The sequence below is a fragment of the Dermochelys coriacea genome, chromosome 10 (assembly GCF_009764565.3).
Source record: "Dermochelys coriacea isolate rDerCor1 chromosome 10, rDerCor1.pri.v4, whole genome shotgun sequence".
Classification (NCBI taxonomy): Eukaryota; Metazoa; Chordata; order Testudines; family Dermochelyidae; genus Dermochelys; species Dermochelys coriacea.
Genome location: NC_050077.1, coordinates 48093383 through 48119399, shown reverse-complemented (window position 1 = coordinate 48119399; position 26017 = coordinate 48093383). Strand labels below are relative to the sequence as shown.

Genomic DNA, 26017 nt, shown 5'->3' with positions numbered 1-26017 from the left:
CTAAGGAGTTTAAGCAACATCTTCATTTAGCAGGGTGCTGCAAATACTCTTTGTACTAGTTCCATAGGCAAACAATCAGCAAATCTCAGTACACACAACTCCATGTAATCTGCTGTGTGTCAGAAGGGGCCCCCTGCTGATATGTATCAACAAGTCGTGGGTTAGTGATTCTGTACTGATGCAGAATGGCAGCCGTTCCCATCGGACCTGTTAACATCTCTGATGTGAGTGTTGTCATGGAGCTATTTTAATGTCCCTTCTCCCTGTCGTGAGACACAGGGTTTGACTAAAGAAGGGGAGAAGACCAGCTACATCCTGACAGAAGGCCTCAAGGAAGCGGAGCCTCACAGGTGAGCATTAGCGCTTGCTGAAATTCAGGGAAACTCCCACCCTGCACTGGTTGGAGGGGCCATGAGGCACTCTTGGCACAGCCACAGCACACAGGGAAAGTGCCCAGGCCTCTCTGTTCAGAGCTGTGTGAAGACCAGTGATGCAGCATTGTCACCCATTGGCTGCTCAGCTCATGAGGTAACGTCAGGCTGGATTACAATGACAAGGTTTATTGATTGTTGTGCTTCAGGGTGTGAGTTGCTCACTACCTAGGATCAGAAAGAAAATTGTCCCCTGTGGAACAGTGTTGCGGAGTTAGGGAGGTGTAGTATGTCTGTCTCTGAAGCACTGACCACCATAAGAGATGGGATACCAGACTAGACGGGCCATTGGTCTGGCCTGATCCAACCGTTCCTGTGCTTTTGGCAGATCTTGTTTCCTAGTCTCCACGCAGAGAACACAGTGAGTTGCTCATTGATTTCTGGTGACTTCTGTTTCCATTTTTCTCATTTCTATAGTCTGACTGTCTACGTGGAAGTTGCTTGCAATGGTCTCTTTGGGGCTGGAAAAGGCAGCCTGATTGCACCTCCTGACCCTGACAAGAAGTTCACCCTGAACAAGGCGGAGCTTGTGGTCTTCAACAGGGATGTCCATGAGCTGCTGGTAGATTTTGAGATACTAGTGGACATGGCCAAGGTAAATACTTTAGTCTTCTGTCTCTTTTATTCTCTAGCTCCTCTACCTTCCTCCCTCCCTCCTTTTTTCATGTCTTTCCCTTGATTTAGCCTCCTTCCCCCAGCGCTCCAGCCTCTACCAAAAAGACCTGAAGGAGTAAGTATTTGCCATCGTATTTCATGTCTCCTTTGTCTCATCATGCCAGCTAACATCTGCAGCCTCTGAGTTCCAAAAAAGCGAGGTGCACACACTAGGTGAAGGAAACACCACCTTTGGGTCTGTATTGCATCAGGCTCCATGTGTCATTAGTAGAGTTGGGAAGTTGGTAGGACACGACTAATGGGCTGTCCACATGTGCAGCAATTCAGCATGCTGTCCATCACCTTGTATAGACTCTCAGCCTGTTCAATATAAGAGTTGCTGAGATCAGCGCCTATCTCTTCTCACTCTTGCCCTCCCTCAGTTCCTCGGGGAGGAAAACCAGCGGAGCTTCCAGACACTGTACGTGGCCAATCAGATGGTTAATCTGCTTGATGTCACGGACTCCTCTACCTTCCCTGCAGTGCACCAGCTCGCCTCTTCCATCTTCAGCCAGAAGAATGGAGAGAGCCAGCACACGATCCACGCTATGGGCCACTGCCATATCGATTCTGGTAAGAACGGGTCCAGGGGATGTGTCCTTACTGAAACATCTGTGGTTAGTAGGGCTGGCCAGTGATGCTGGGTTCTGCCAGAGGGGAGTGGCTCTCAGGCGAGTAGGCACTGAGCATTCTGTAGAAGTGATGCTCTGAGCCTCTAGGGGAAGGGACTGGGACATCCCAGCCATCAGCTACGAAATGTACGTAGCCGTGTCAGCCTGGCTGGAGATGGTGACTTACCACAGGGCTGAAAGGCATCCTTTTCAAAGGGGCATGTCAAAGGCTTCCATGCCCATTCCTTACTTCCTTTGCCTGGCCCCTAGATTTCAAATTCCCAGTGGGGTTTTCCCTTGTCATGCTATTGTGGGGAAAGGAAGTGAGGCACCCAGGACAGGCAGCAGCCCCATGAGCTGGGGACGACTCAGGATTTACAGCCATTCTTCAATCCATTTTCATTTTAATAGTGATTTTTTCCCATGTCTTCACTCCCCGCAATAGTTGATTTTTGTAAAGGCAGCACAGCTTGGATCCCTGTGCTGTAGGGAGTAGGGCCCTACTGAATTCACAGTCTATTTTCATGAATTTCACGGTCGTAGCATTTTAAAAATCTTGAATGTCACAATCTCAGATATTTAAATCTTAAATTTCCCGGAGTTGTAGCAGAGCATGAATATGTACTGAAAAATGGAAAAATACAAACATGTAAAGCCCTTAAGTCAGCATTTCTCAAACTGAGGGTCCCAACCCAAAAGGGGTTGCAAGCTATTGTAGGGGTGGTTGCAGTATTGCCACCCTTACTTCTGTGCTGCCTTCAGAGCTGGGTAGCTGGAGCATGGCAGCTGCTTGACAGGTGCCGAGCTCTGAAGGCAGTGGTGCCACCAGGAACAGCGCAGCCTTCAGACCTGGATTCCTGGCCAGCAGCCACTGCTCTCCGGCCACCCAGCTCTGAAGGCAGTGCCACCAGCAGCAGCAGTGCAGAAGTAAGGGTGGCAATACCATACTATGCCATCCTTACTTCTGTGTTGCTGCTGGAAGTGGCACTACATTGAGACCTTGGTGCCTGGCCAGCAGCTGCTGCTCTCCGGCCACCTAACTCAGAAGGCAGCATAGAAGTAAGGGTAGCAATACTGCAACCCCTGTACAACAGGCTTGAGACCCCCTTTTGGGTTGGGACCCCCAGTTTGAGAAACACTATGTACTTTTACCCTATAGTATAAAAGAGGATAGTATAGGTAAAAGTACACAAAAGATCAGATTTCACGTGGGAGACCAGATTTCATGGTCTGAAACACGTTTTTCACGGCCGAGAATTTGGTAGGGCCCTACAGATGAGGCTCCGTTGTGTCTTTCCAGCCGGGGAAGGCAGCACACAATGGGCACTGGCAGGCGTCAGGCTGTGTGGGTATATAAAATAATGGCCATTTAAAATGGAAAAGCCACGTGGCCACAGTGAGCTCAGCCTGCTTCTGTCCCTGCAGCCTGGCTGTGGCCATACGAGGAGTCTATCCGCAAGTGTGCTCGCAGCTGGGTGACTGTCATACGCCTGATGGAGAAGAACCCAGAGTTCACGTTTGTCTGCTCACAGGTGAGTTGTCGGTCTTCTGCCCCGAGGTGGGCAGCGAAACTCCTGGAGCAAAGACAGGAGGAAGGTCAGTGCATATTCTGAGGAGCATGGTAAGTGGCTGGGGGGGGCTTCTATGCAAGGGACATCTCTATCCCTAGTCTCCAAGTTGCTTCTACCATGCTCCCAACCCCAGATGCCAGGTGCAGATTTCAGCCCAAGCCTCCTGCCTGGCAGCAGAGAGCTGTCCTGCCAGGTCTGGGACCAGTCCTATTTGCACTGAGCTCCAATGTCTGCTGAAAATTCAGATTTGCAGCTGCTGTGAGCCAGAAGCTTTAGCCAAATTGGATAATCTCTAGAATAATTTCCATGTGCTTTATGGCTCTGTCTTCTTTGCAGGCCCAGCAGTTTGAGTGGGTGAGGAACTGGTATCCTGGGCTGTACGCTCAGATTCAGGACTATGCCAAAGAGGGACGGTTCATACCTGTTGGTGGCACTTGGGTAGAAATGGTAAGATCACAGCAGCCCTTCTGCACCGCCCTCCGAGTCTTTTCTATAACAGGTCAGTTACTGAGTCTCAGATGCCTTCTCTTAACATGTTCTTCTGCTCAAACCCTCAAGGGGAACCATGAGAGGGGTTTTGGAACCCAGACCCTGGCCTGGGGAGCCCTCCCTTCTGGAAGTGTAACCCTAACCCTACCATTTGGAACACTAATAGTACCTGAAGACCACTATCTCAGAGACCCCTACCCTATGGGACATTAATCCTAGCCATTGGGGCCTAGCACAGTGACCCCTATCCTTTGGAAACCTAAATGTATCCTGGAGAGCCCTATACTCTGAAACCCTAACCTTCGCCAGGGGAGTCCTTTGCATTGGAAACCTAAATATGGTGTGGGGAGTCCTTTCTGATGGAACCATAAGGCTACCTTGGGGATCCCTACCCTGTGGAACCTGACCCTAGCTTTGGGAGTCGTACCATCTTGAATCCTAATGCTTGCTTGGGTAGCCCTGTTACCCCGGGTTTTCAGAACCCACAGCGCTGCAGTGGTAACTTAGCTGTTTCTCTCCAGGCAGTGTCAGGAATAAATCAGTGGGGACACAGCTCTTCCGTCTGATAAATGATTGGCACAAACGAGTGCTTTTACCTAAAACTACTTTTTTTATTAGGTCTGAAGCGCACACACATCTAAATGCTTCAGCAGTAGGGCTAGAGCATTCCAAACATTTATATTTACCCAAAGTCTGAAATGGTTTCGAGTGATAGCCAGCCAGCCTTTCGAGGGCCCTTTTGTCCAGCTGAGTTTAGGTATCGGCTCCTTGCCTGAAAAAAAGCTTCCTCCGACTGCTCCAAAGCATGCTTTTTAACTAAACTCTTTATAGATTTTCTCCAGACAAAGCACATAGCTCACAATAGCCTCTAACAGGCTAACAATTTCCCTAGCAACAGCCAATAACAATTCATTATTTTCCGTATAAGCAAAGCAGCTTCAGCAAAAAAAACCCTGACAAACACAGACAACCAGAATCAGGGTCAGTTTTCCATATTTCCCTCCCACACACACCTTCTCATGAATCTGTCCTTTCACTTTACCTATCCCAGCCAGTAAAACTGCAGCTTGCAACTGTTTTTGTTCTGTCTGCCTCCTTGCTTCCAGTTTATGGGGAGGCTAAGTGCACAAGATGGCTGCGTGTTGTATCAAATCCTGTTCTTTCACAACAGCCCTACCTTGGGAACCCTAACCCTTGCTTGGGGAGATGTACCCTCTGGAACCCTAACCCTCGGTTGGGGATTCTTGTCCGTTTAAACTGTAGCCCTATCCTAAGGAACCTTATCCTCAGGAGCCCTAACTTGGTGAGCCTTACCTGTTGGAACCCTAACCAGGGGAGGCCTATCCTCTGGAACCCAAACTTGAGGAGCCCTACCCATTGGAACCCTAACCTAAGCTTGCAGAATCCTACCCCCTTGAGCCCTACCCCTAGCTTGGGCTGGCCCTACCTGATGGAATCCTAATCTGAGTTTGGGGAGCCCTATCTCTGGAACCCTAACCCTAACCCTGGCAGTCCTACATTCTGGAACCCTAACCCTAGTTTGGGGAGCTCTACCCTCTTGAAGCTTAACCCTAGCTGGGGCATCCTATCCACTGGAAATCTAACCCTAGCTTGGGGAGCCCTGCCCTCTGGAACCCAACCCTAGCTGCAGGAATCCTATCCATGTGAACCCTAGGCTTGGGAGCCTGACCCTCTGGAACCATAACACAAGCTTGGATAGTCTTACCAACTGGAATCTTTACCCTATTCCAGGGAGTCCTACCCTCTGTACCCCTAACTCTAGCTTAGGCAACCTTATACCCTGAAACCGTAACCTTGGTAACACCCTCAGCTGTATTGTCAACACAGCTCTTCCCTTTCCCCAGACCCTGTCGCCCTCCCCCACCCCTCTGGAGGGTGTGTCAAGTCCATACATGACTGCAGTGTCTCAGCTGGGAGCTGTATGGATTGGGCCTGCCATGGGGTGCATGCTACTGGGGTGCCCACTTGCCTTTCTCTGTTGGCAAGGGGTTCGGGAGATCTGCACAGAATTCCTCAGGGCTGCCATTATCTACCAGGATGGGAATCTTCCCAGTGGCGAATCGATGGTGCGTCAGTTCCTGCAGGGACAGCGGTTTTTCCAGCAGCAGTTTGGGAGGCTCTGCTCGGAGGTACGTGTTCCTCCTCAGTGGATCCTCTACGTGTTCCCTCTCTGTGTGTGGGGGAGGTGATGCATGTAGTCCCTTCCAGAGCTGATATTCCCAGTGTCTCTGCTTCATTCTTGGTCGGACACGCTCACTTAGGAGTGATCTATCTAAGGTATGGTGGCCCATCACTGTGGTATTTGAGTTCTCTCGATCTCTTTTGTATCTATCCTCATGTGCCCCTGTGAGTTGGGCAGTGCTGCTATTCTCATTGTACAGATGGAGAAACTCAGTCACAGACAGGCCCAGTGACTCACCCAAGGTCACACAGGAAGTCTGTGGCAGAGCAGGGGCTTTATTCCAGGTCTCCCAAGTCCTAAACTGGTGCCTGAACCACTGGACCGTCCACAAGAAATTTCAGCTGGAGGCTGCTAGGGCCTTGTATATATTAGTGCAGCGTACCTCTTCCTACTCCCCAGTATATAGGCCTTGAGGAGTTCATATAGCACCTACTACCTAGCAATATTTCCTCCAGGCTGGGGGGGCCCTGTGCAGGGCATTAGGGCCACAGTCATATGTGGCTGACTATATGGGGTATCCAGAATTTGGGCCTGTTCCCATCTCTGCCCTTGAGATGTGTGGAGAGATAGGTGCACCGGATACATTGTCTGAGAGACACCTGAGCAGGTGACGGGGTTGTGTTTCTCTCTCTCTCTCGCACGCTCTCTTCTCTGCTCCCAGTTCTGGTTGCCAGACACTTTTGGATACTCGGCCCAGCTGCCCCAGTTGATGCGTGGTTGTGGGATACGATGGTTCCTCACTCAGAAACTCAGCTGGAACCTGGTGAACACCTTCCCGGTGAGCTGGGCTTTCCTGCTGTGGAGGGTATATGCGGGTGTATGGGAGTCTGCCCAGTGGGCTCGCGTGTGACCAATCTTCCTACTAGCTGAACTGTTCCTTTGGCTCTCTGGGCATAAGCCCTCGTTCATAGATGAGGCTGACTGGATCAGGTAGTTCCTAGCCCACGACAAGAGAAGACTTGGTTACTGATCACATTGTGGTAAGGTGCTGAAGTATGAAGCCAACAGCTTTGAAAAGTTACTGGTGGGCAACCAGAAGTTTCCTTTCAGTAGCTCCCTGGACTAATGTACTCCACTCTGGCTGTCACTGTGGTGTCCCCCTGTGAGGCTGTAATAGACTCCCCCTTGGTGACATTTTGCTCTCTTCCAGCACAGCACCTTTTTCTGGGAAGGCATCGACGGCTCTCAAGTCCTGACCCATTTCCCGCCTGGCAATTCCTATGAGCTAAAAGGTCGAGTGGAGGAGGTGAGCGATGTGACATGGTAGGCAGATGGGTATGCATCTGTCTTTCTGTCCCAGTGTACCCAGCTTGCAAGGGAATGTCACCGCCATCTGAGCTGTAAGCAAAGGCTGTTGTAGAGGAGCACCACATGAGAGGTGGGGAAAATGTGATAGGATGAGCAGGTGGGGGCTTTAGATGTTCGGACTAAAGCCCAGATTTATTTGTCTGTGCAATGTGTCAGAGCCTTGAGTTTTTATAATTAGTAGCATTTTAAAGATAAATCCACAGGGGAGTGGGGAGCTGATGAGTCACTGCAGGAGGGCTCTCAACTTCTCCCACTTCTCCTGTCTCCCTGGGCCCTGGTGGATGTGTCCTGGGAGGCAGAGCTGAAAAGAGAATGAACCTGATGAGAAGACAACAAGCTAGTGCCTGATCTTTATGCCCGCAGGGCTCTCCTTGGCTTGACTATGTGAGGGCCTGACACTACGTGTCATGTGTATACATAATCTCCTCTAGATGCTGAAAACCGTGAACAACAACAGAGACAAAGGCCGTGTGAACCACAGCGCCGCTCTCTTTGGGTTTGGAGACGGAGGAGGTGGCCCGACCCAGAAGATGCTGGACAGGCTGAAGAGAATGAGAGACACAGATGGGCTACCCAGGTCCGGGGAGGCTCTGCCCTCTCTCCTCATGTGTGCTTTAGAGCTCAGTGCCGACTGCTGATTCCTGAAAGCTTTCTGCCAACCCCTTTGGTCCTAGCATTCTGGAGAGGGGGGCTGGAGGGAGCTGATGATTCACGGCTGGGGCTGTTTCTTTCCCACTGGCAATCCATCGACTTGTGCTAGGGAAGGAACCACAGGGCTCCTTGTTCCCTCTGCAGTGGGCAGCAGCTGCTAAGCCTGTCTTGTCCTGTCTATCTGCATTTCTCCCCCATAGGGTTCAGATGTCCACACCTGACCGGTTTTTCTCTATGCTGGAGAAGGAGAAGACCCAGCTGTTCACCTGGATAGGAGAACTGTTCCTGGAGCTGCACAACGGCACTTATACCACTCAGGCCCAGGTTACCACTTGCCCGGGATGGGAGGGGAGATAAGGCAGTGGGTGGAAACTATCTAGATCAATGTTAACTGTGACCAGTAGGGAACGCTTCCACTCTGAATCCACCTCCTTGGTGTGCCGTCGTTGGTGCAATTTAGCACCATAGTAGGACCCGATAAAGACCATGTGGTTCTCTAAAGCTGTGAACCCATGTAATTTCCCCAGTTAGTCCAATATAAGTTATCAGGACAGAGCCCTGTGTGCTACAGTGATTGGTGCGCTGGCCGCACCTGAAAAATTAACAGAAAACTACCATCGGCTTGAGCCCTAGTGTAGACAAGACTCCTGCAGATGGTCTGTTTTGAATGCCATTTCTATTAGCCTTGTTCCAGTGTAGACACACCCTGTTTCTAGTCGGTTCCGCTTTCTAGGTCTCATACACTGGCACAGCATTGGTGGGTTGGGGTTTTTAGCACTGCTTTTGGTTAATTCAGGTTTTATTCTTTACAGGCCTTAAGTCTCAGCTTTAAACTATTTGACAGGGTCTCTTTGAACTCTGTTTGAAAACAAGAGGGATGCTCTTGTTTGAGCCAGAGATGAGCTGAAGCTGCTCATTGGATCTCGGGTTGATTGCTGAGCCACTGGGGTTTTCCCTGTAGTAGGAAGGGGCATTCAACCCTCAGTTTAGTGTGTCTCTCTGCCTGACCTTCGTAACATGATACAGAAAGGCTGCCACCCAAAGCCCCTTGTTTCCAAAACTGACACGGCAGCATTGGGTGCTGCTATCTATTAACAGAGCATTGTGGGAAGTACCATCTTTCAGAACAGCTAGCTAATTTCTAAGCAACTGTAATCTCTGCTGTTAGAGTGGGAGGGGCTCTGGAGAAGGAACCCTCAGGGAAAAGAGAATCTCATTGCTATTTGTGAATACATAATAGATATATCTACATCCAAATGTCTGATCTAATATTTTGCTACAGATGGCAAAAATCTCCTCTGATATAGCTCTTCCTAAAAACCTGTTTTCTCCTACTTTGGGATCAGATAAAGAAAGGGAATCGGGAGTGCGAGCGGATACTCCATGATGCTGAAGTACTGAGCAGTTTTGCTCTGACCCACAAAAATACTTTCCAGTATCCTTCTATCAAACTGCAGCATCTCTGGAGGTAAAGTACTTCGCCCGAGTGCCAGCATTGATTGGATAAAGCTTCAGCGATGACTGGAGCCCTGCGCTTATATAGAAATGTGGATCTGCATCTGTGATAATTAACTTGTATCTGACCTGCAGTCCGCGCTCCCCCTTTTATATGCATCTGCATCCGCACCTACCTCACTGGTAGAGCTCTGAGCACATACAAAAATTTGGATCCGCATCCGATCCGTGGTCTGCAAAGATGGCAAACAATACAACTGCATCAGTGGATGCAGATATCTGCGGATATAAAGTGGATAACTGCAGATTTGCAGGGCTCTAGTGATAAGCACACTCGGGTATATAAAAAACAAGCAGACACAATGTTTTCGTTAGATGAGGTCGTTACGAACAGTGTATTAAGTAGCAAACCAAAAAATAGCCTCATTCATTTTTAGCATAGACCAAACCCCAGACAGTCTCACAACAGACTGATTTAGAAGAATTCCTTTTATGGAAAAGTATGTCATAGTTTCCTGTATATCATAGGCTATTAGAAATACCCCTCTAGTCCTCAGGAGGCTGAACTATTGGGTGCCACAGGCAGAGACCAGGAGAGACTGAGATGCCACTAATGCTGAAGGTTACTGCCAAGGCAGGGAATTGAAGGAACAAGTACCTTTATTTCTATGAATTCCCAAACCTGTGCCCAGGGAATCCTCCCAGAAGAAGGCTATGAAATGCCTGGCTCAGGTGACTGCTAAGAGAGCTCAGGTGTGAGCCAGCTGCTCTCTCTCTTGTCTCCAAAGCAGCAGAGCAGGGTCCAGCAGAATTATCTTTTTTGATAGATGGAATGAAAGTGGTGACCTGAAGCCAGAAGTTACCATGTGCATGGGAGAACTACCTGACTATTGCAGTCTTCATCAGCCGGCTGCAAGATACAAAGGGCTTTGTCCTCTAGCATGAGGGTGGCGTGGTTCATTCATAGCGATCCTAATCCATAGCTCTCTTCTGGTTCTTGCCTCGGTCCCCTGTGCTCAGGCTGCTGCTCCTGAATCAGTTCCATGACGTGTTGCCGGGCAGCTGTATCCAGCTAGTTGTGGAGGATGCCATGAGATACTACACAGGTGAGGAGTGATTTGTGCTAAGAGGCTTTTCCTGCCAAGTGGGTTGGGTTCACTGTAACACCCTCTGTCAGGTGGGCTTTGAAAGGTTTTGTTTCTGCTTTCTGATCTGAGTCCTCACCTGGTTTGGTGAATGTTTGATTGTGGTTTGGTTTTGTTACAAGCCTGCGAGGCATCGGGGACTCTACATTAATAGGTGGTGCTCTTGGTGTCGGTAACTAACTAACGGGACCTGACCTGATTTCCTGCCCGGCCCATCCTGCTTCCTCTGAGGCTGGTAGGAGGAAAGATGCCTGTAGTGCCCTGGGCCGTGGCCCCGCTGCACTCAGCCAGTCTGCGTTATGCCATTTGTCGATACCCAAAGAACACAAGTCCCAGCTGTGTCTGGTTACACAGTCCTAGTCTGGCAAGCAGAGACCTCCCCCTACAGATGGAGACTCCCAGGAGCCCTGTGACACTGAAAGAGACCGTGCATGGGAAGGGCTGGTATGAGCAGTGGGGATGGAGAGGATTGTTGGGAAGGTGCTAGAAATGGCTGCAGAGATGCATCAATTCCAAGGCTAGATGGAATCATTGTGATAATCTCACTGATTCATAGACTTTAAGACCAGAAGGAACCATCATAATCGTCTAGTCTGAGCTCCTGCACATTGCAGACCACAGAACCTCACCCACCCGTTCCTGTAGTAGGCCCCTAACCTCTGGCTGAGTTACTGAAGTCCTCAAATCATGATTTAAAGACTTCAGGTTACAGAGAATCCACCATTTACACTAGTTCAGCAAGTGATCTATGCCCCATGCTGCAGAGAAGGCAAAAACTCCCCAGGGTCTCTGCCAATCTTACTTGGGAGGAAAATTCCTTCCTGACCCCAAATGTGGGGGGGGAGATCAGTTAGACCCTGAGCATGTGAGCAAGACGCATCAGCCAGACACCTGGGAAAGAATTTGCTGACCTGCCGTATAACACAGGCCAGAGAACTTCCCCAGAATAATTTCTGGAGCAGATATTTTAAAAAAAAAATCCAGCCTTGATTTAAAAATTGCCAATCATGGAAAATCCACCATGACCCTTGTAGGTTGTTCCAATGGGTAATTACCCTTACTGTTAAAAATGTATGTTTTATGGCCAGTCTGAATTTGCATGGAAGACGGAGGAATGTTAGGATGGTGCAAGGAGGGAATGCAGAGTTTAACTGGAAAAAATGCAGCCCAGAGTTAAACACAGCAGATGAATGGAAGGGAGTTGGGGGAATTAGGGTTAAGAGTAAAGAGAACTTGCTTAGTAAGATTAGGCATGAATGGGGCAAATGGACAAGCAATTCTGAGGACAGTGTGTACTACATCCTTTCTCTCTCTCTCTCTCTCTGTGGTCTTTTTGTATGTCTCTAAAGGGCCTCGCCAACTTTTGGGTGCTCTATAATTAATAATAGTCTGCTCTGAACTGAAATGTCTTTTCTTTGCCCAGAAATCCGTAGCGTGGGTGGTCTCCTCATGAAAGATGCTATTCGGTCCTTGTTTGGAGAACTTTTGCCGACTGGTCCTGAGACAGCAGAAAGCCTCCTTGTTCTGAACACTTTGCCCTGGGAACGGACTGAAGTTGTCTCCAAGACTGGAGCAAAGACCTTAGGTGCCATTGTCCTGCCTATCTAAGGACTTCCAGATCGTCCCCCTCAAAGCACAGATGCACCCTAAATCTTCTGGTGGGAGGGACAGGAGCGGAGGAGGGGAGGTGGACCAGGAAAAATAGGCCAACAAAGTGATGGCTGGCTAATTCCAGTCACATGGAGGATACAGAACCATTGCCTTTTGCACAGCTGAGAAAGACATTGGCTTATCCATTATCTCTAGATCAGGGTTCTCCATGATCACTGTTCCCTCTAAGCTGTGCGTGTGCACGCGCACACATCCTAAACCCTGCGCACACGGCGAAACACCTCGCGCACATTTAGTCCCTCATCCTGACTGCACATCGGTCGGGACGCCCTTTGTCCCGATATCGGGGACGGCTCGTCATCACCGCCAAAGTCCCAGGGCTGGCGTGGTGGCGATTCTTGGGGCAGCTCCCGGTGGTGCGCCCGCCCGCTGGACAATGCGGGCGGCCCCCAGGCACAGAGGCGGAGGGGGTCTCCATGTGCTGCACCGGCTCCCTCCTGCCCAATCAGAGCTGCGGGAGCGGGGCTTGCAGGCGCCGGCAGTGGGCAGAGAGCCCTCTGCTCCCCCGCCCAACCTGGCCCAACCTGACCCGACCCTAGGAGCCAGAGGGACCTGCTGGCTCTTAGGATCGCTGCACTCTGCCGGCGCTTGAAAGTCCTACTCCGAGGCTCCGGCAGCTCCCATTGGCACTTTTCCTGGCCAATGGGAGCCATGGAGCTCGTGCTTGTGGCGGGCGCAGCACGTGGAGAGTCTGGAGATACTCCTCCCCTTGCCACTCTGACCCTAGGAGCCAGAGACCTCCCAGCAGGGCTGGTGAGTGCAGCCAGGGAAGGGGGCAGGGCATGATGGAGTGAGTGTCTGGGGGCTCTGTGGTGGGGTGCTGGGCTGTGAGGTGGTGGATGGCGCTGGGCAATGAATCATTTGGACATGCTGATGTGTATTAAGAGTTACCAGTTGGTTGGAGGACTGATAGATCTGGACAGAGTTTATATTGAATGGGCAAATGAAAAATATTGCAGGAAAACAGTAAGGTTAGTTTAGCAGTCTTTGACATTTTGACCAATAAGGAAATTAAAATGCATTTGTAATTACATATCTTATTCTTGGCTGATAATCATTTATTGATATTTTTTAGGAAAATTTTAAATTTAAAAAACAAACTCTTGTTTTTCTTTTTTTTACTTATGATGTGTCTATCTGAAAACCCATATAAATTGACACAAATTGCAAATTAAAACTTTTTAAATGTATCAGCATTTTACTTGCTTGGACACATTTGCCTCATGGCGCACAAATTTGAACTCTGCTTCAGAAATTTGCACAGAAGAAATTTTTTGCACACACGGCCTGTCAAAAATTAGAGGGAACATTGTCCATGATCTCTAGAAATAAGCTCCATCTCCCTCAGCACCACATGGAAAATTATTTTCATGTGGGAAGCTCCTGGACATCAGAAAATGGGGGAGGTATTTCCTAGTGGAGAGGAGGCCCAATGGCACGGAGTGAGAGAGAAGTCGTCTCCTAAAGGGCAAAGCGTTTGAGTGAACTGCTCTGCCTCTCTTCCTTTCAGCCCTGGTGAAGGTGCCTAGCATGGGCTACTCTGCTGTGGAGGATTCATTAACACCCCCTCATCCCGTGACGGTGACGAAACAGGTGAGTCGCCCTGTAGGGTTCCTCGCTTGCACATCAGAAAGCTCCATGAGCAAAGCTCCCAAGCTGGATTTGCAACACCGTTTTCAGTAATTTTTAGCATTACACAGACTAACTCACTTTTGGCTGATGCGGAGCCTGATTCTTTCCTCTTTCTCACCAGGCAGACGGCTCTGTGACCATGGAGAATGGGGTTATCGCGACTCACCTGGACTCCATGGGGCGTGTGGTATCGCTTCGCTTAGTGCACTCGGGGAGGTATGATGATTATTCATCGTGTTTATTGCAGCTGTGCCTGAGGGCCAGTCCAGATTGGGGCCTCATTGTGCCAGGCACTGGGCAAACACAGGAGCAAATGGACCCTGCCCCAAAGAGCTGACGGTCTACGTTGTTTTTATTTAATGTTCATAGAATGTGGATCTTCTGTCACTGAAACCATCTCCAGTGATTCCACAGACCAGGTGTGAAACCCAGTGGGGACTAATTTGAGGCCTCTTCTCCTCAGTTTCATCATAACTAAGGCTGTCTGTGGGGCTTGAACCTCAGTCTGCCAAATGAAAGGCTGGTTCATTTCTCCCACCAGAGAACCTAAAGTGGCAGGTGTCTGTTTCCAGGCTGTTGAAATGTTGTTTCAGGTCACGGAATTCTTGTGTCATCCACGGCAGCTTCTTGTTCCATTGCTGATCCTCTGCCTCCCTGCTTTGTTTCAGAGAGTCAGTCCAGGATGGTCACTGCGCCAACCTGTTTGTGATATTTGATGACGTTCCCTTGTACTGGGATGCTTGGGACGTGATGGACTATCACCTGGAAACCAGGTAGGTGAGCAGTGCATTGTGGGTACCGGTACTTCTTTAGGGCCCTGCAAAGCTCTCTGCCTCTTGGTTCTTTGCTACTCTGTGATTGTAGCAAAGAACCAAGAGAGAGGACAAAACTTCTGCAGTGGAAAACTATGTGCTTGTTCTTCCCAGCCCTTTGTGTCCAGGGGAGTAGCGTAGAATAGTGTAAGATTACACAGCACCTGGGAGGGGTTCTAAGAATTCCTCTGGTGAGGAAAAACACAGCCTCAGGTGGGTGGGGAGTATCCCTGCTCCCTGCTTGTCTTCCAAGTGTAGGAGCCTGAGGTTAACCTTTTGAATTCATTGCTGTCTCCCCCTGAATCTTAACCCTTATGCTTGACATCTGTTTTAGGAAGCCAATCACAACCCTTCTGAAGCCTCTGGAGATTGTCCTGGCTGGGGGCCTGCGTGGAAGTGTGAAATTCTGTCTGCAGATCAGTGAGCGGAGTGTCATCACCCAAGAAGTCATCCTGGATGCCATGTGTCCTTATCTTCGATTCCTGACCCAGGTTTGGAAAGGCCTGTGCAGGCCACACCCTCCTGATACAGACTGCCGTGGTGGGAGGAGAGAATCCCAGAAGGACGAGTGTGTTGCAGAAATGGAGCATAGAGGTGGCAAAGGTGTGGATGGCCGGGGCGAGGTCCAAGGAAAGCTTGCATTCTAGGCAAGCCAAGACCAGAACTGGAGGAGAGTCAAGAAGCAGCCAAGATAGGGAACGTTCGTAAACAAAGACAGGCACGTCACCTCGCTGGAGGCAATACCCATTGCCTCTGCTGCCTCTCCTGGATGCCTCTATTCCCACCGAGCCTTTACTGCAAATAACGGGTGGCCAAATTTACTGACAGTCTGAGCTGCATACGACAATCTTCAGAAGTTTGAGAGCAGGGCATGCCTGCTGGGGCTTGGGGCTTCAGCCCCACTCCTGCTGAAGCCATGCGCCCTGTCAGGCATGTCCCATGGGACTTGAGCCCCAAGACCCCCCACCCTGCTGGGCAGAAGCTGGAGGTGACATGGGGGGGGACGGGACACGGTGGGTTACATGCCCCTCCAGATACTTGCCAGGGTTTGCTAGCCCCACTCGGTCACATGGTGCTGCCAGGCCCCATCCCTGCACAGCAGCTGCTGGAGTGGGCAAGCTGGGAGCTGCAGCTGTGGGGAGAGGCAGCCACACACAGCTGGGAGCTGCAGGGAGAAACAGTGTTTTGCGGCTGACTCTCTCCACAGAGCTAAAGCAGCAGCCGCTCGCTGCAGCTCCCAACTGTTTGCTGCTGTTTCTCCACAAGGAGCTAACACCTGGGTGCTGCAGGCAGGGGCCACTGAGGGTATGAGGGGGTGTGTGCCTGGGAGGGCATCACTCAAGCTGTTGGGGGGGGGGCAAATGTTTAAATTTTGCCCCCCACCCTCAGCCAGTTCCAGTCGTCTCTGGCAGATGCCCTGAGCCCCACCACCCTGCCGCAGGGCAGAAGCCCTGAGCCTCCCCTGCTTCTCCTACCCAGTCTGGTAGCGGGAGAATGGGCGGATCTGGGGGGGGCTCAGTGAGCTGCATTTTAACTGTAAAAGAGCCTCATGTGGCTTGCGAGCCACAGTTTGGCCACCCCTGGCATATAACGAAGCACTTCGGAAGAGCTTTGGGATTGTTTAAAGCCACTGGGATGGATTGATGTGATCAGGTTTTCCCACGTGCAGAGGCAGGAGAGTACAGTCCTAGGGCCAGTTTTAGCCCTTGCTTGATACTTTCCTGCTGTTGCCCTTGAACCAGGTCCCTGTTGGGTGGGGCTAACGAGCTGGCAGACAATGGGGAAGCGGGCACAGGGGAGCTGCTGTGGCGAAGATGACGCCGTCTTTCCTGTCTCCCACACAATGACCTGAGCCTCCTTTTGGCCGCCCGGTTTGCTCTAGGTTGACTGGAACGAGGCTCACCGATTCCTGAAGGTGGAGTTCCCGTTGCGGGTTCGGAGCATGAATGCAACGTATGAGATTCAGTTTGGGCACCTGCAGAGGCCGACGCACTGGAACACGTCTTGGGAGTGGGCTCGGTTCGAGGTAGGAGGGCAGCAGCCTGGGCCCTGCCGCTGCCCCAGCTCTCTAGGTAGAAATAGCCCTGATAAATGGACACCGTCCCTTCTTTCCCCACCCCGCGTGCCCTCTGAGAACAGCTCGCCTCGGGCCACAGCTGCTTGCTGACCTGCTGCAGGGATAGGCTGCCTCCTGGGCGGAGGGGAACCCGGCAGGAGCAGGTTCCCCGTATCCCAAGAGAGCAGCGCTTTAAGCAGGGACCTCGGTGAGAGCAAAACCTTGGGTCGCTGTGTCAGCGCCGCTGTTTTAAATCCATCCCGGGCGCAGATACGGCTTTGTACACTGACATGGCAAAGTACCAGCCTCCCACTGCCCAATCACCAGCTCCCTCCGGGCATCCAGACGGGGCTGAACTGTCTTGGAATGGCCTGTGGTTTGCCAGTCTGGGGCAGATGAGGCTGCATTTCAGTGTGAAGTGGGTCATGCAGTTCCCCAGAGCTAGGGAGTTTGCATCCCGGCCTCACTGCAGCTGCCTGTCAGTTTGGTGATGGAGCCCGAACTGCCTTTCCTTCATGGGGACTAGCTTTCCCATTACGCTCCTGATTGGTGCACCTAGGCTGTTGACAGGGATTGGCCCCAATAATCTCTGCAGAGCCCAGGGGGCCATTGGCTGCCTCCCCCAGCCACCCCTTGTGTTCTTGATCAGTGGGACAGTTTGTGTAGCACCCACCTTGCTCCACAAATGACCATCCCAGGTCACAGCCCCCGAATGCCAGGCTGGTTGTTTTCCCCAAGGTGTGGAGTCACAAGTGGATGGACCTGTCTGAGCACGGCTTCGGGGTGGCACTGCTGAACAACTGCAAATACGGCGCATCAGTGCACAAGAATGTGATGAGCCTCTCGCTGTGAGTGGGTGGGGGGGGGTGGGTCTGGGCAATGGATGCCTTGGTTTTACAGTTCTGCTCGCTGGGGATGCTGCAGTCCCGTGTGTGCTATTGTTTAACTTTGCAAACACTGTGGTCTGCACCCTGTATATAGCTGCGGGATTGGACTGGAAATGGAAGCCCTGGCACATACTGTGCTTTAGAATGTGTCCCATTTATAACGGGGTCCGCTCTCTGCCCCGTCTCAGCAAGTACAGAGGTTTTAACCCTTTCCTGCAGCGGTCAGGAATGCATGCCGCTAAGGATTACCTGTCATTGATCTAGCTATTGATCCCACTGTAGAGAGCAAGGTGCTCTCTAGATCAACTTCTTGAACACTTTGATCCTAGTATTGGGTCAGTGTTTGGTGACAAGTCTAGTCAGAACTAGGCCTCTGGCAAGTGAATGCAGCGGTCTTGTGGCAGGAGCTCCTCCTCCAACGGGGCACCGCCACAGAGCCTGACTGCGGTGCAGTTTGCAGGGGTTCCTGCTGCGTGTTGGAACGGCAGGGTGGTTTGACACCGGTAGTGCGCGTGCACTAGCGTTTAAAGGGAGTGGGGCTGGTTCTAGGCACTGCCAGTGGAAGAGGCTCCACCCCCTTAATCCGCCCTTCTCCTCTAGGCTGAGAGCACCAAAGTCACCGGATGCCACTGCAGATATTGGAACCCATCAGTTCACCTACGCCCTGATGCCTCACAGGGGTGAGTTTCGGGGGCTCAGCAGCACAGCCCTGATATGCCCAATAGGAGTCTGCCAATTCATGAAGGGAGCATGTGGGCAAAGAAGATCGCCCTCTCCTGGTGTGGGGCAGCGGCACGGCGACCACTCCCGTCTACTGGGGACGGCGCCGTTGCTGTTTCTCACTGTGCGGTGCACTTAGCTCCTGACAGCTGCTGTTATATTCTTTGTGCAGGTTCCTTCCAGGAGGCGGGTGTGATCCATTATGCCTACAACTTGAACTTCCCCCTGCACACCGGGCCAACTGTGTCAGCGCATTGTCCAGCCTGGAGTGCCTTCTCTGTGCACTCACCAGCTGTTGTGCTAGAAACCGTCAAACAGGCATGTGCCCCAAAGAGAGATGAGGAGGGCAGGGGTGTGTTGAAAGATGCCAGCTGCAGTATCTGCAGACACAGAGCACTGGCAGCTCTTGTGTTAGCATTGTGTATTGTTACAGCATTTTCGATTGACAGAGGCCAAGTGCCTTGCAGGAGAGTTATCTACAGCTTTCAGTCCTAGTCCAGTGATTGGTCCTTTTCATTCATCCTTAATCTGCCCCCACCTCCCAGATCTTTGGCATTCAGCTAAGCTGAGCAGGAATTTCCTACACTGACAGGGCAAGCAGTGTGGGCTAGTGGTTATAGCAGGAGTCTGGGAGTCAGGCAGCCTGACTCGCTGTTTAGACTTGGAGAAATCGCAGTAGCCAAAATCTTGAACCCATAGCCGTGGCAGCTTCTCTTCCATTTTTAGGCACCCAATTTACAGTGCCTTGGGCCTGATGTGCAGAGTTGCTGAGCGCCCACAAATCCAGCATACTTTGCTGGGTGGGGATAGGGCTGAGCTCCTCTGGAGATCAGGCCCACCATGAACACTCACAGTACAGGCATCTAAACCCAGTGGCCGCTTCTGGGAATTCAGGCCTGGATGGGCTGAACAATTCCTGGCTGTGTCAGTGCTCTGAGGGCCCTGGAAGAGAATTGCAAAGCATTACTCCTCATTACAGCCTCCTGCAGGGACTTGCAGAACTCTGAATCTGTTCTAAAAGGGGTGACGCAGCCAGGTTCAGGGTTTGACCTCTTCCTGCTGGCTATCCTCTAGTTGAAATGGTGAATCAAAGCTGCTCTTGAACATTTGATGATCGGCAGGAGGCACCGTGCCCTCTAGGCAGCATATGCTAGTGGCTAGAGTACTGGACTGGGGCTCAGCTGACCTGGGTTCTAGTCCCAGCTCTGCCACAGGCCTACTTGGTGTGTGTCCCTTTCCCTCCCTGTGCCTCAGTTTCCCTGTCTCTAATATGGGTTAATGATACAATGGGAGGGCGGGGGTGGTAAAGCATTTGGAGATCAGGTATCATTAGTCATCTGGCTAATCCTGAGAATAACATTTCTCTCTGTCCATGAAGGCTGAGGACAGGCTGGATGGGCTGTTAGTCAGGCTGTATGAGTCACATGGCAGCACAGTGGTCACGTGGCTCCAGACCTCCTTTCCTGTGAAGGAAGCAATCAGGTAAGTAGGTGGTGGAAGAGGGAGGCCACATATTCTGGGGCTTCACCTTCATCCTCTCTTCCTCTTCCTTCCCCAGCTGTGACCTCCTGGAGCGGCCAGACCTGAACAGTCATCTGCCACTGGAGGAGCATGGCCTGAAGCTTTCTTTTACGCCGTTCCAAGTGCGCTCTGTCCTCTTGATCTTGAGGCAGTAAGAGGACTACCCTGCTGGCAGCCCAGCCCCTATCCCGGCACCAGGCAGAAATCACCATGCTTGGGGCAATTCACTAGCTTTTCAAATCATGGACATGTCGATTCCAGCACCACAGCTACCCAATGAGGGTAGTAATGAGTTGCCCCTTTTCAGTGTGCGTCAAGGGGTGGTCTTGGGGCAGAGCACAGCTGCCTCTGGGCTCAAGTCAGCACTGATTCTGAGTGTAAATGCCTGACTGGTGGGCTACAGCCTTAGTAATGCCGGGGCGGGGTGGGGAGATCTTGATTTGTGGGGGAGGATCACAGAGCTGGTGTACTGGCTTAACCCACTAGTGAACATCCTGAATAGAATCCTGTCCCTTTCAGGGGAGAGGTGCTGGGGCTTGATAATGGCAGAATCGGTTCCTTTTACTGCATGCCCTACAACTCTAACCGTCCTATGCTTCCCTGGGTGGGGTTTTCTCCACAACACTAGCAGTGAGGCGCTTTACTGTTTCTGCAGACGTGGCTTCTTTGTGCCTAGTCTTTCTGTAAAAACTGAGCATTAAACACTGAATCACTTGCTGAGTAAAGTTCTGACTGTTTAACTCTTGCCTGTGGCATCAGAAATGGGGCCGCAGCCCTTCACTCAGACCAGTGCCCGGCAGCTAATAAAAGCCCTAGTGAGGAGCCTAGAAAGCTTTGTGGCTCCTAAAGTCCTGTTTTTAGGCTCAACTGTAACCCTCAAAGCTCCTGTTCGGCTGCCGTCCAACTCTGCAGGCCTTTCAGGTTCTGCAGTAGGGGCTAGGTTTCTGCCTCTCTATACTCATGCTGTTGTCTCACTCGAGGTGTCCATGGAACTGTCTCCTACCTACACCCCAGAGCGAGTGAGCCACAGCCTGGTGTTCCCCTAAATCACAGGTGGGGCCAGTGGGCTGGGCTCAGAGGCTGCCTAGCTCCACAGGACAGCTGCGGGGGAGGGAAACTTCCCTTGTGAGCTGTAGCCTTGTGATTAGAGTGCTGGGAGGAGACCCCTGGGTCAAGTCTCCCCACTGCTAGATAAGAAGACGGGATTTGTGCAGGGATCTGCTGCCTCTCAGGTCAGGGGCCCTGAGCATGGGATATTCTCATGTAGTCTCCCTCAATCTCTCCTATTGAGGTTTTCACTTTAATTAAATAATTGAATAATTAACAGGGCCAGAGAAAGTTATAATGACTCTGCCACCTCTCAGGTGAGTGCCCAAGCAGATGCCTGTTCAAATCCCTTCTCAGCTGGTAGAGGAGGGTCTTGAACCCCATTTGTCCATGCTCTTTTGTGGAATTAGGCAGCTTCTGAGTACACTTACTGGATTGGGCCCCGCTTATGACTTAGGCAGCCGAACCCCTATCTGCTCCTGGTTTGTGGATTCCTTCCAAAGGTAGGTGCCTTCCACCAGCCCAGACTTAGGGGCTGAACTCAGAGAGAGGGGCAAGGCTTAGCACACTTCTCTTGCTGGCCTCTTCCATTGACTCCCCACCTACCTTGCTGGCTTTATGCATTGTTCTCAAAGGCACCTGTCTCACCCCATTCACTGTGAAGGCCCCTACCGCAGGGTTGTTCCTGTGATTTTCTAGGTGTCTAAAAGTTAGGCATTGTGGTGCTTCAGACCCTTTTGTGAATTCAGGCCCTAGGGCTTTAAGTATCATTATCCCCACTTGACAGTGGGAAACTGAGGCACGGAGCAGTGATATGGCTTGCCCAAGTAGTCTACTAGTTTGAATCTATCTTGAGCCCTAAGAGGTAACCTACCAGCTAGAAAAATATTATTGCTACCATATTAGGCATCTATCTGGTGCTCATCACCAGCGTGGATGGAGATGCTGGAAGTGGTGCAGTTTTCTATATCATGCAATATTTAAATGTTGGGCATCCAATCACAAAAAGAGCCACAGCTCATAGAAAGGTGGTTTAATTTTGACCAAACTTGGCAGAAAGCATTGAAATACAATTGGTAATGGAACTACATACTCAAACCAACACTGGTTTGGAAAGATTGGGAAATATTTAGTCCCCCCAGTGATATATTTTATACATATTCCTGGCTGTTTTGCCTTTGGTTAAAACAAAAGTCTGTGGTCACACAACATTATGAGTTTGTTTGTACCATGTATTACATCAAAATATTTGTCATTATTTGTAAAATGTACTAATTTGAGAAAAGGTTTTCTGTCTGCTATTTTTCTGAAGTTATGCAGATAAGACCCCCTACCCCTTAATTACAAAACATATTTTGATGTTATCTGCTCAGCTGGAGACACACGTGAGGAAGGAACATGGAATGGAATCTGTAAGGCAAAGACAGAGCGCGTAGCCTTAAAATGTAGACTATTGCAAACTATAACCATGGCTGTTAAATGGTTAAGACAACATTGGCAGGGCAAATAACAGAAACAAAGAAAGAGTTAAAAGAAGCAGGGGAAGCCACAGAGCCCTGGAATATTCCCACTCTCCTAACAGGTCAGCAAGCAATCCAGGAACAGAATAAAACATTGTGGAAACAGCTGTAAAAAAACCTACAAAAAAAAAGAGATGTGCTGTGCTATTATAAATATTTGTGGTCAGCAGGCATCAGGTAGCTACCCTGTGCCTGAAGAGTGGGAACAGGAATGAAAAAAGGTATCCCTAGGAAAATTAAAAGATGCATTAACAGATGGAGTTGTCCCAAAACAGTTAACTGAAGCATATAAGGGCACTCCTGCACTCCATTTGGCAGACAGACAAAAGCAACAGACACTGGGACGGGGGGAGACAAATTGAGATTTTGCAAGAGCAGGTAACAACCCCCACTTTCAAAGCCCAGATAAAAACCAGGGGTGCAAGTTCCCAACCGCTTTAACCCCTGCAGCCACGCTCCTTGCTCATGGCTAAAAATATAACCACCTTTCTCAAATATTTTTACATACCAGTTAAGTTTTCCTTTATCTCCTTTCTCAGTTTGCTAAACTTGCTGCTGCTGCCAGTACCTTAAGATAACTTTATGGAGTTAATTTCTCTTGGCTCAGGTCTCGCTACCTTCCTCGGTTGCTCTTCATCCCCTCTTCCCCTTCCTCTCCTCACTTGGTCTCTCTCTCTCTCTCTGTTTTAAAAGTTATAGGTTTTCCAGAAACCTCCAGAAAAAGATTAAAACAACAATCAAACAAAGAAAAAAACAAAGTAAACATTTTACTTTAAAAAAAATCCAGTAAATTAATAATTTTAACCCTTCAGGAATGCAGTTGCTGGAATTACTCCTAACTTTCTTGAATTATGATTGCCAAGCAACAGAAATGCAGACTCTGCTTCTAATCCTAACCACTCACTAATATTTGAAACATGGGCTTTCCTTATTACCACATAGTAGAGTTTTAAAATAAAGTTAATATAAAATAATGGAAAATGTCTTGTTACTAAATTAATACAACAATGTTTGCAAATATCAGTATGAATTATTATTTTTATTAAAAATATTAAATAAGGTAATAACTTGCTTCTTTAAATGGCTAACCATTTTGTTTAATTTTTTATTTTTGTTTGTCTTATCTTGCATAGGTATAAATAAGAATTCTGGCCATTTGTTTTTAATTGTAAATTTGTCACGTATGCTGTCCTGTGTTGTATGTTGTGGGTGTAACATCACTTTTTTTTTAATTTTGTTGCAACAAAAGTCAATTTTATACCTTTAAAAATATATATATATATAAAGTGGTGCCATATAATATTAATACAATTTTTTTAAAGTTCAAAAAGGTCTGTTACAAATATGTACATATATTTCTGCCTCAACAAATAATGCAATTAAAAACCAAAAGAATTCTCTTTTATTAATCAGTTTTTTTATTTTTTATTCAATGAAAGAGGATATCTCAGCATTAAGAAGATTGTGAGCATCTATTCTAGCAATTAAGCATTACATTTAGTATCAAATATTAGTAACGCACCTCAAATAAAAATTAGTATCTCTACAATTGCAAAAGTATAGCTTGCGTTATAAAAGACTCAGTCACCATTACATTGTAAACAAACTCGGTTGATCTGTGTATTAAATTTGGATTAAAAAAACCAGAAGAAATGTAAAGCAAACAAACTTTATTATGTTAACTAACTAGCTGTTTAAAGTTGCATCCCACAGACCAAAGACATCAGTATACAGTGAAGGAACCCCCAAGCATTTAAAAAAAAAAAAAAAAAAAAAAAAGGAAAGTGCTTTATAAACAAGAGACTGGTCAACTACGCCTCAGTTTACCATATATGGACAATTAAGTTGGTAATCAGCTAGAAACCACTAGCTGAACCAAGTTAAACTGTCATTTAATTGAATTTGGCTACTGTGTACAAACCTATTGTATTATTGCTGTATTTCTGTATTATTGCTGTAGAACATTTACAATGTGCATAACCTTGCTAAACTGTTTAACCAACACACAGGTAAAAATCAACAAACCAATGGCAGCAAACAACATGAAGGCAAGAAAAAAAATGAAGTTACATAATAACTACAAATTGGGTACAGAAATTCCCTGGTAGTACCACCCAAAGAATAGAGCAATATCTTGGGCTCACACGTGCACTATCTGAGTCCAAGCTCCACATTATCACCCTGCTTACTCTGAGTGTTTGCTTTGAACATACAAATGGGCATAATGGGTCAGACCCCTACTCCTATCTAGCCCAGTATCCTGTTTTCCGATAGCGGACGGTGCCAGGGGCTTCACAGGGAATGAACAGAACAGGGTAATTATTAAACAATCCAGTCCCAGCATCTGGCAATCAGAGGTTAAGGACACCCAGAGCATAGGTTTGCATCCCCAACTGTCTTGGTTAATAGCCATTGAAGGACCTATCCTCCATGGATTGATCAAATTATTTTTGAACCCAGTTATATTTTTGGCCTTCACAACATCCCCTGGCAATCAGTTCCACAGGTTAATTGTGCGTTGTGTGAAGAAGCACTTCCTTCTGTTTGTTTTCAACTTGTTGCCTATTAATTTCATAGGGTGACCCCCTGATTCATGTGAAGGAATAAAGAAGACTTTCTTCATACAACTCATGATTTCCTGGACCTCTATCACCCACCCCTGTCACCTCTTTTCTAAGCAGAACAGGTTTTTTTTTTAAATCCCTCATCCTGTGGAAGCTGTTCCGTCCCCCTAATCATTTTTCTTGCCCTGCTCTATACTTTTCCCAATTCTACTCTATATTTTTTGAGATGAGTTCAGAACTGCATGCAGTATTCAAAATGTGGGGGGTACCATAGATTTAAAAAGTGGCATGATGCTATTTTCTGTCTTATCTAGTGGTTCCTCACATTTTGTTGGATTGCCACTGCACACTGAGCAGCTGTTTTCAAAGAACTAGCCACAATGACTCCCATGATCTTTCTTGAGTGGTACTAACTCATTTAGATTCCATCATTTTGGATGAACAGTTGGGATTGTGCTTTCCAATGTGCATTACTTCGCACTTATCAACATTGTATTTCATGTGCCATTTTGTCACCCAGTTTCATGAGATCCATTTGTAATGCTTCACAGTCAGCTTGAGTAAGTGTGTTTTGTCTGCAAACTTTGCCACCTCACTGTTTACCCCCTTTTCCAGACCATTTAGGAATATGTGAAACATCACTGGTCCCAGTACAGCTCCTTGGGGGACCCCACTATTTACCTCTCTCCACTTAGAAAACAAAGGGTAGGAATAAATAGTCAATTTTCAATCTTTTAACCAGTTACTTTTGCTAGCTGCTCTTCAAAGTCTTTCTGGACCTACCTTTTCCACTTGACTTACCAGAGTTTATGCGCCTTTCTATTTTCCTCAGCAGGATTTGACTTCCATTTTTTAAAGGATGCCCTTTTGCCTCTTTTATGCTATTGTTTAGCCACGGTGGCACTTTTTTGGGCCTCTTACCCCCCCCCCCCCAAAAAAAGCATACACTACATTTCATCTGAGCCTTTCCTATGGTGTTTTAAAATAGTTTCCGTGCAGTTTACAGGCATTTCACTCTTGTGGCTCCATTGAACTAGCCTTCTCCTTTTTGTATGTGTCCTTCCCCTTT

The 26017-nt window shown here is 48.8% G+C and overlaps 1 protein-coding gene across 4 annotated transcripts in view; it reads left to right on the top strand.

Annotated features, from left to right (window-relative positions):
• Positions 1–24138, top strand: part of MAN2C1 (mannosidase alpha class 2C member 1) — a 28837-nt gene extending 4699 nt beyond the window's left edge. The window contains exons 4-26 of one of the 4 annotated variants that reach the window (XM_038418156.2): positions 280–350; positions 849–1026; positions 1469–1658; positions 3122–3228; positions 3604–3714; positions 5814–5906; positions 6621–6737; positions 7110–7205; positions 7699–7844; positions 8119–8242; positions 9265–9386; positions 10394–10479; positions 11942–12103; positions 13700–13782; positions 13943–14037; positions 14490–14594; positions 14968–15124; positions 16516–16659; positions 17428–17537; positions 18177–18256; positions 18469–18614; positions 19675–19778; positions 19855–24138. In XM_038418156.2, coding sequence (XP_038274084.1) covers positions 280–350; positions 849–1026; positions 1469–1658; positions 3122–3228; positions 3604–3714; positions 5814–5906; positions 6621–6737; positions 7110–7205; positions 7699–7844; positions 8119–8242; positions 9265–9386; positions 10394–10479; positions 11942–12103; positions 13700–13782; positions 13943–14037; positions 14490–14594; positions 14968–15124; positions 16516–16659; positions 17428–17537; positions 18177–18256; positions 18469–18614; positions 19675–19778; positions 19855–19972 — 2745 coding nt within the window. In that variant the 3' untranslated portion in view covers positions 19973–24138. Of the gene's footprint in view, positions 1–273; positions 351–848; positions 1027–1468; positions 1659–3121; positions 3229–3603; positions 3767–5763; positions 5907–6620; positions 6738–7109; positions 7206–7698; positions 7845–8118; positions 8243–9264; positions 9387–10393; positions 10480–11941; positions 12104–13699; positions 13783–13942; positions 14038–14489; positions 14595–14967; positions 15125–16515; positions 16660–17427; positions 17538–18176; positions 18257–18468; positions 18615–19674; positions 19779–19854 lie in introns of all 4 variants that reach the window. The other 3 variants (XM_038418155.2, XM_043493974.1, XM_043493971.1) reach the window with 3 other exon arrangements.
• Positions 24139–26017: the final 1879 nt, after the last annotated feature.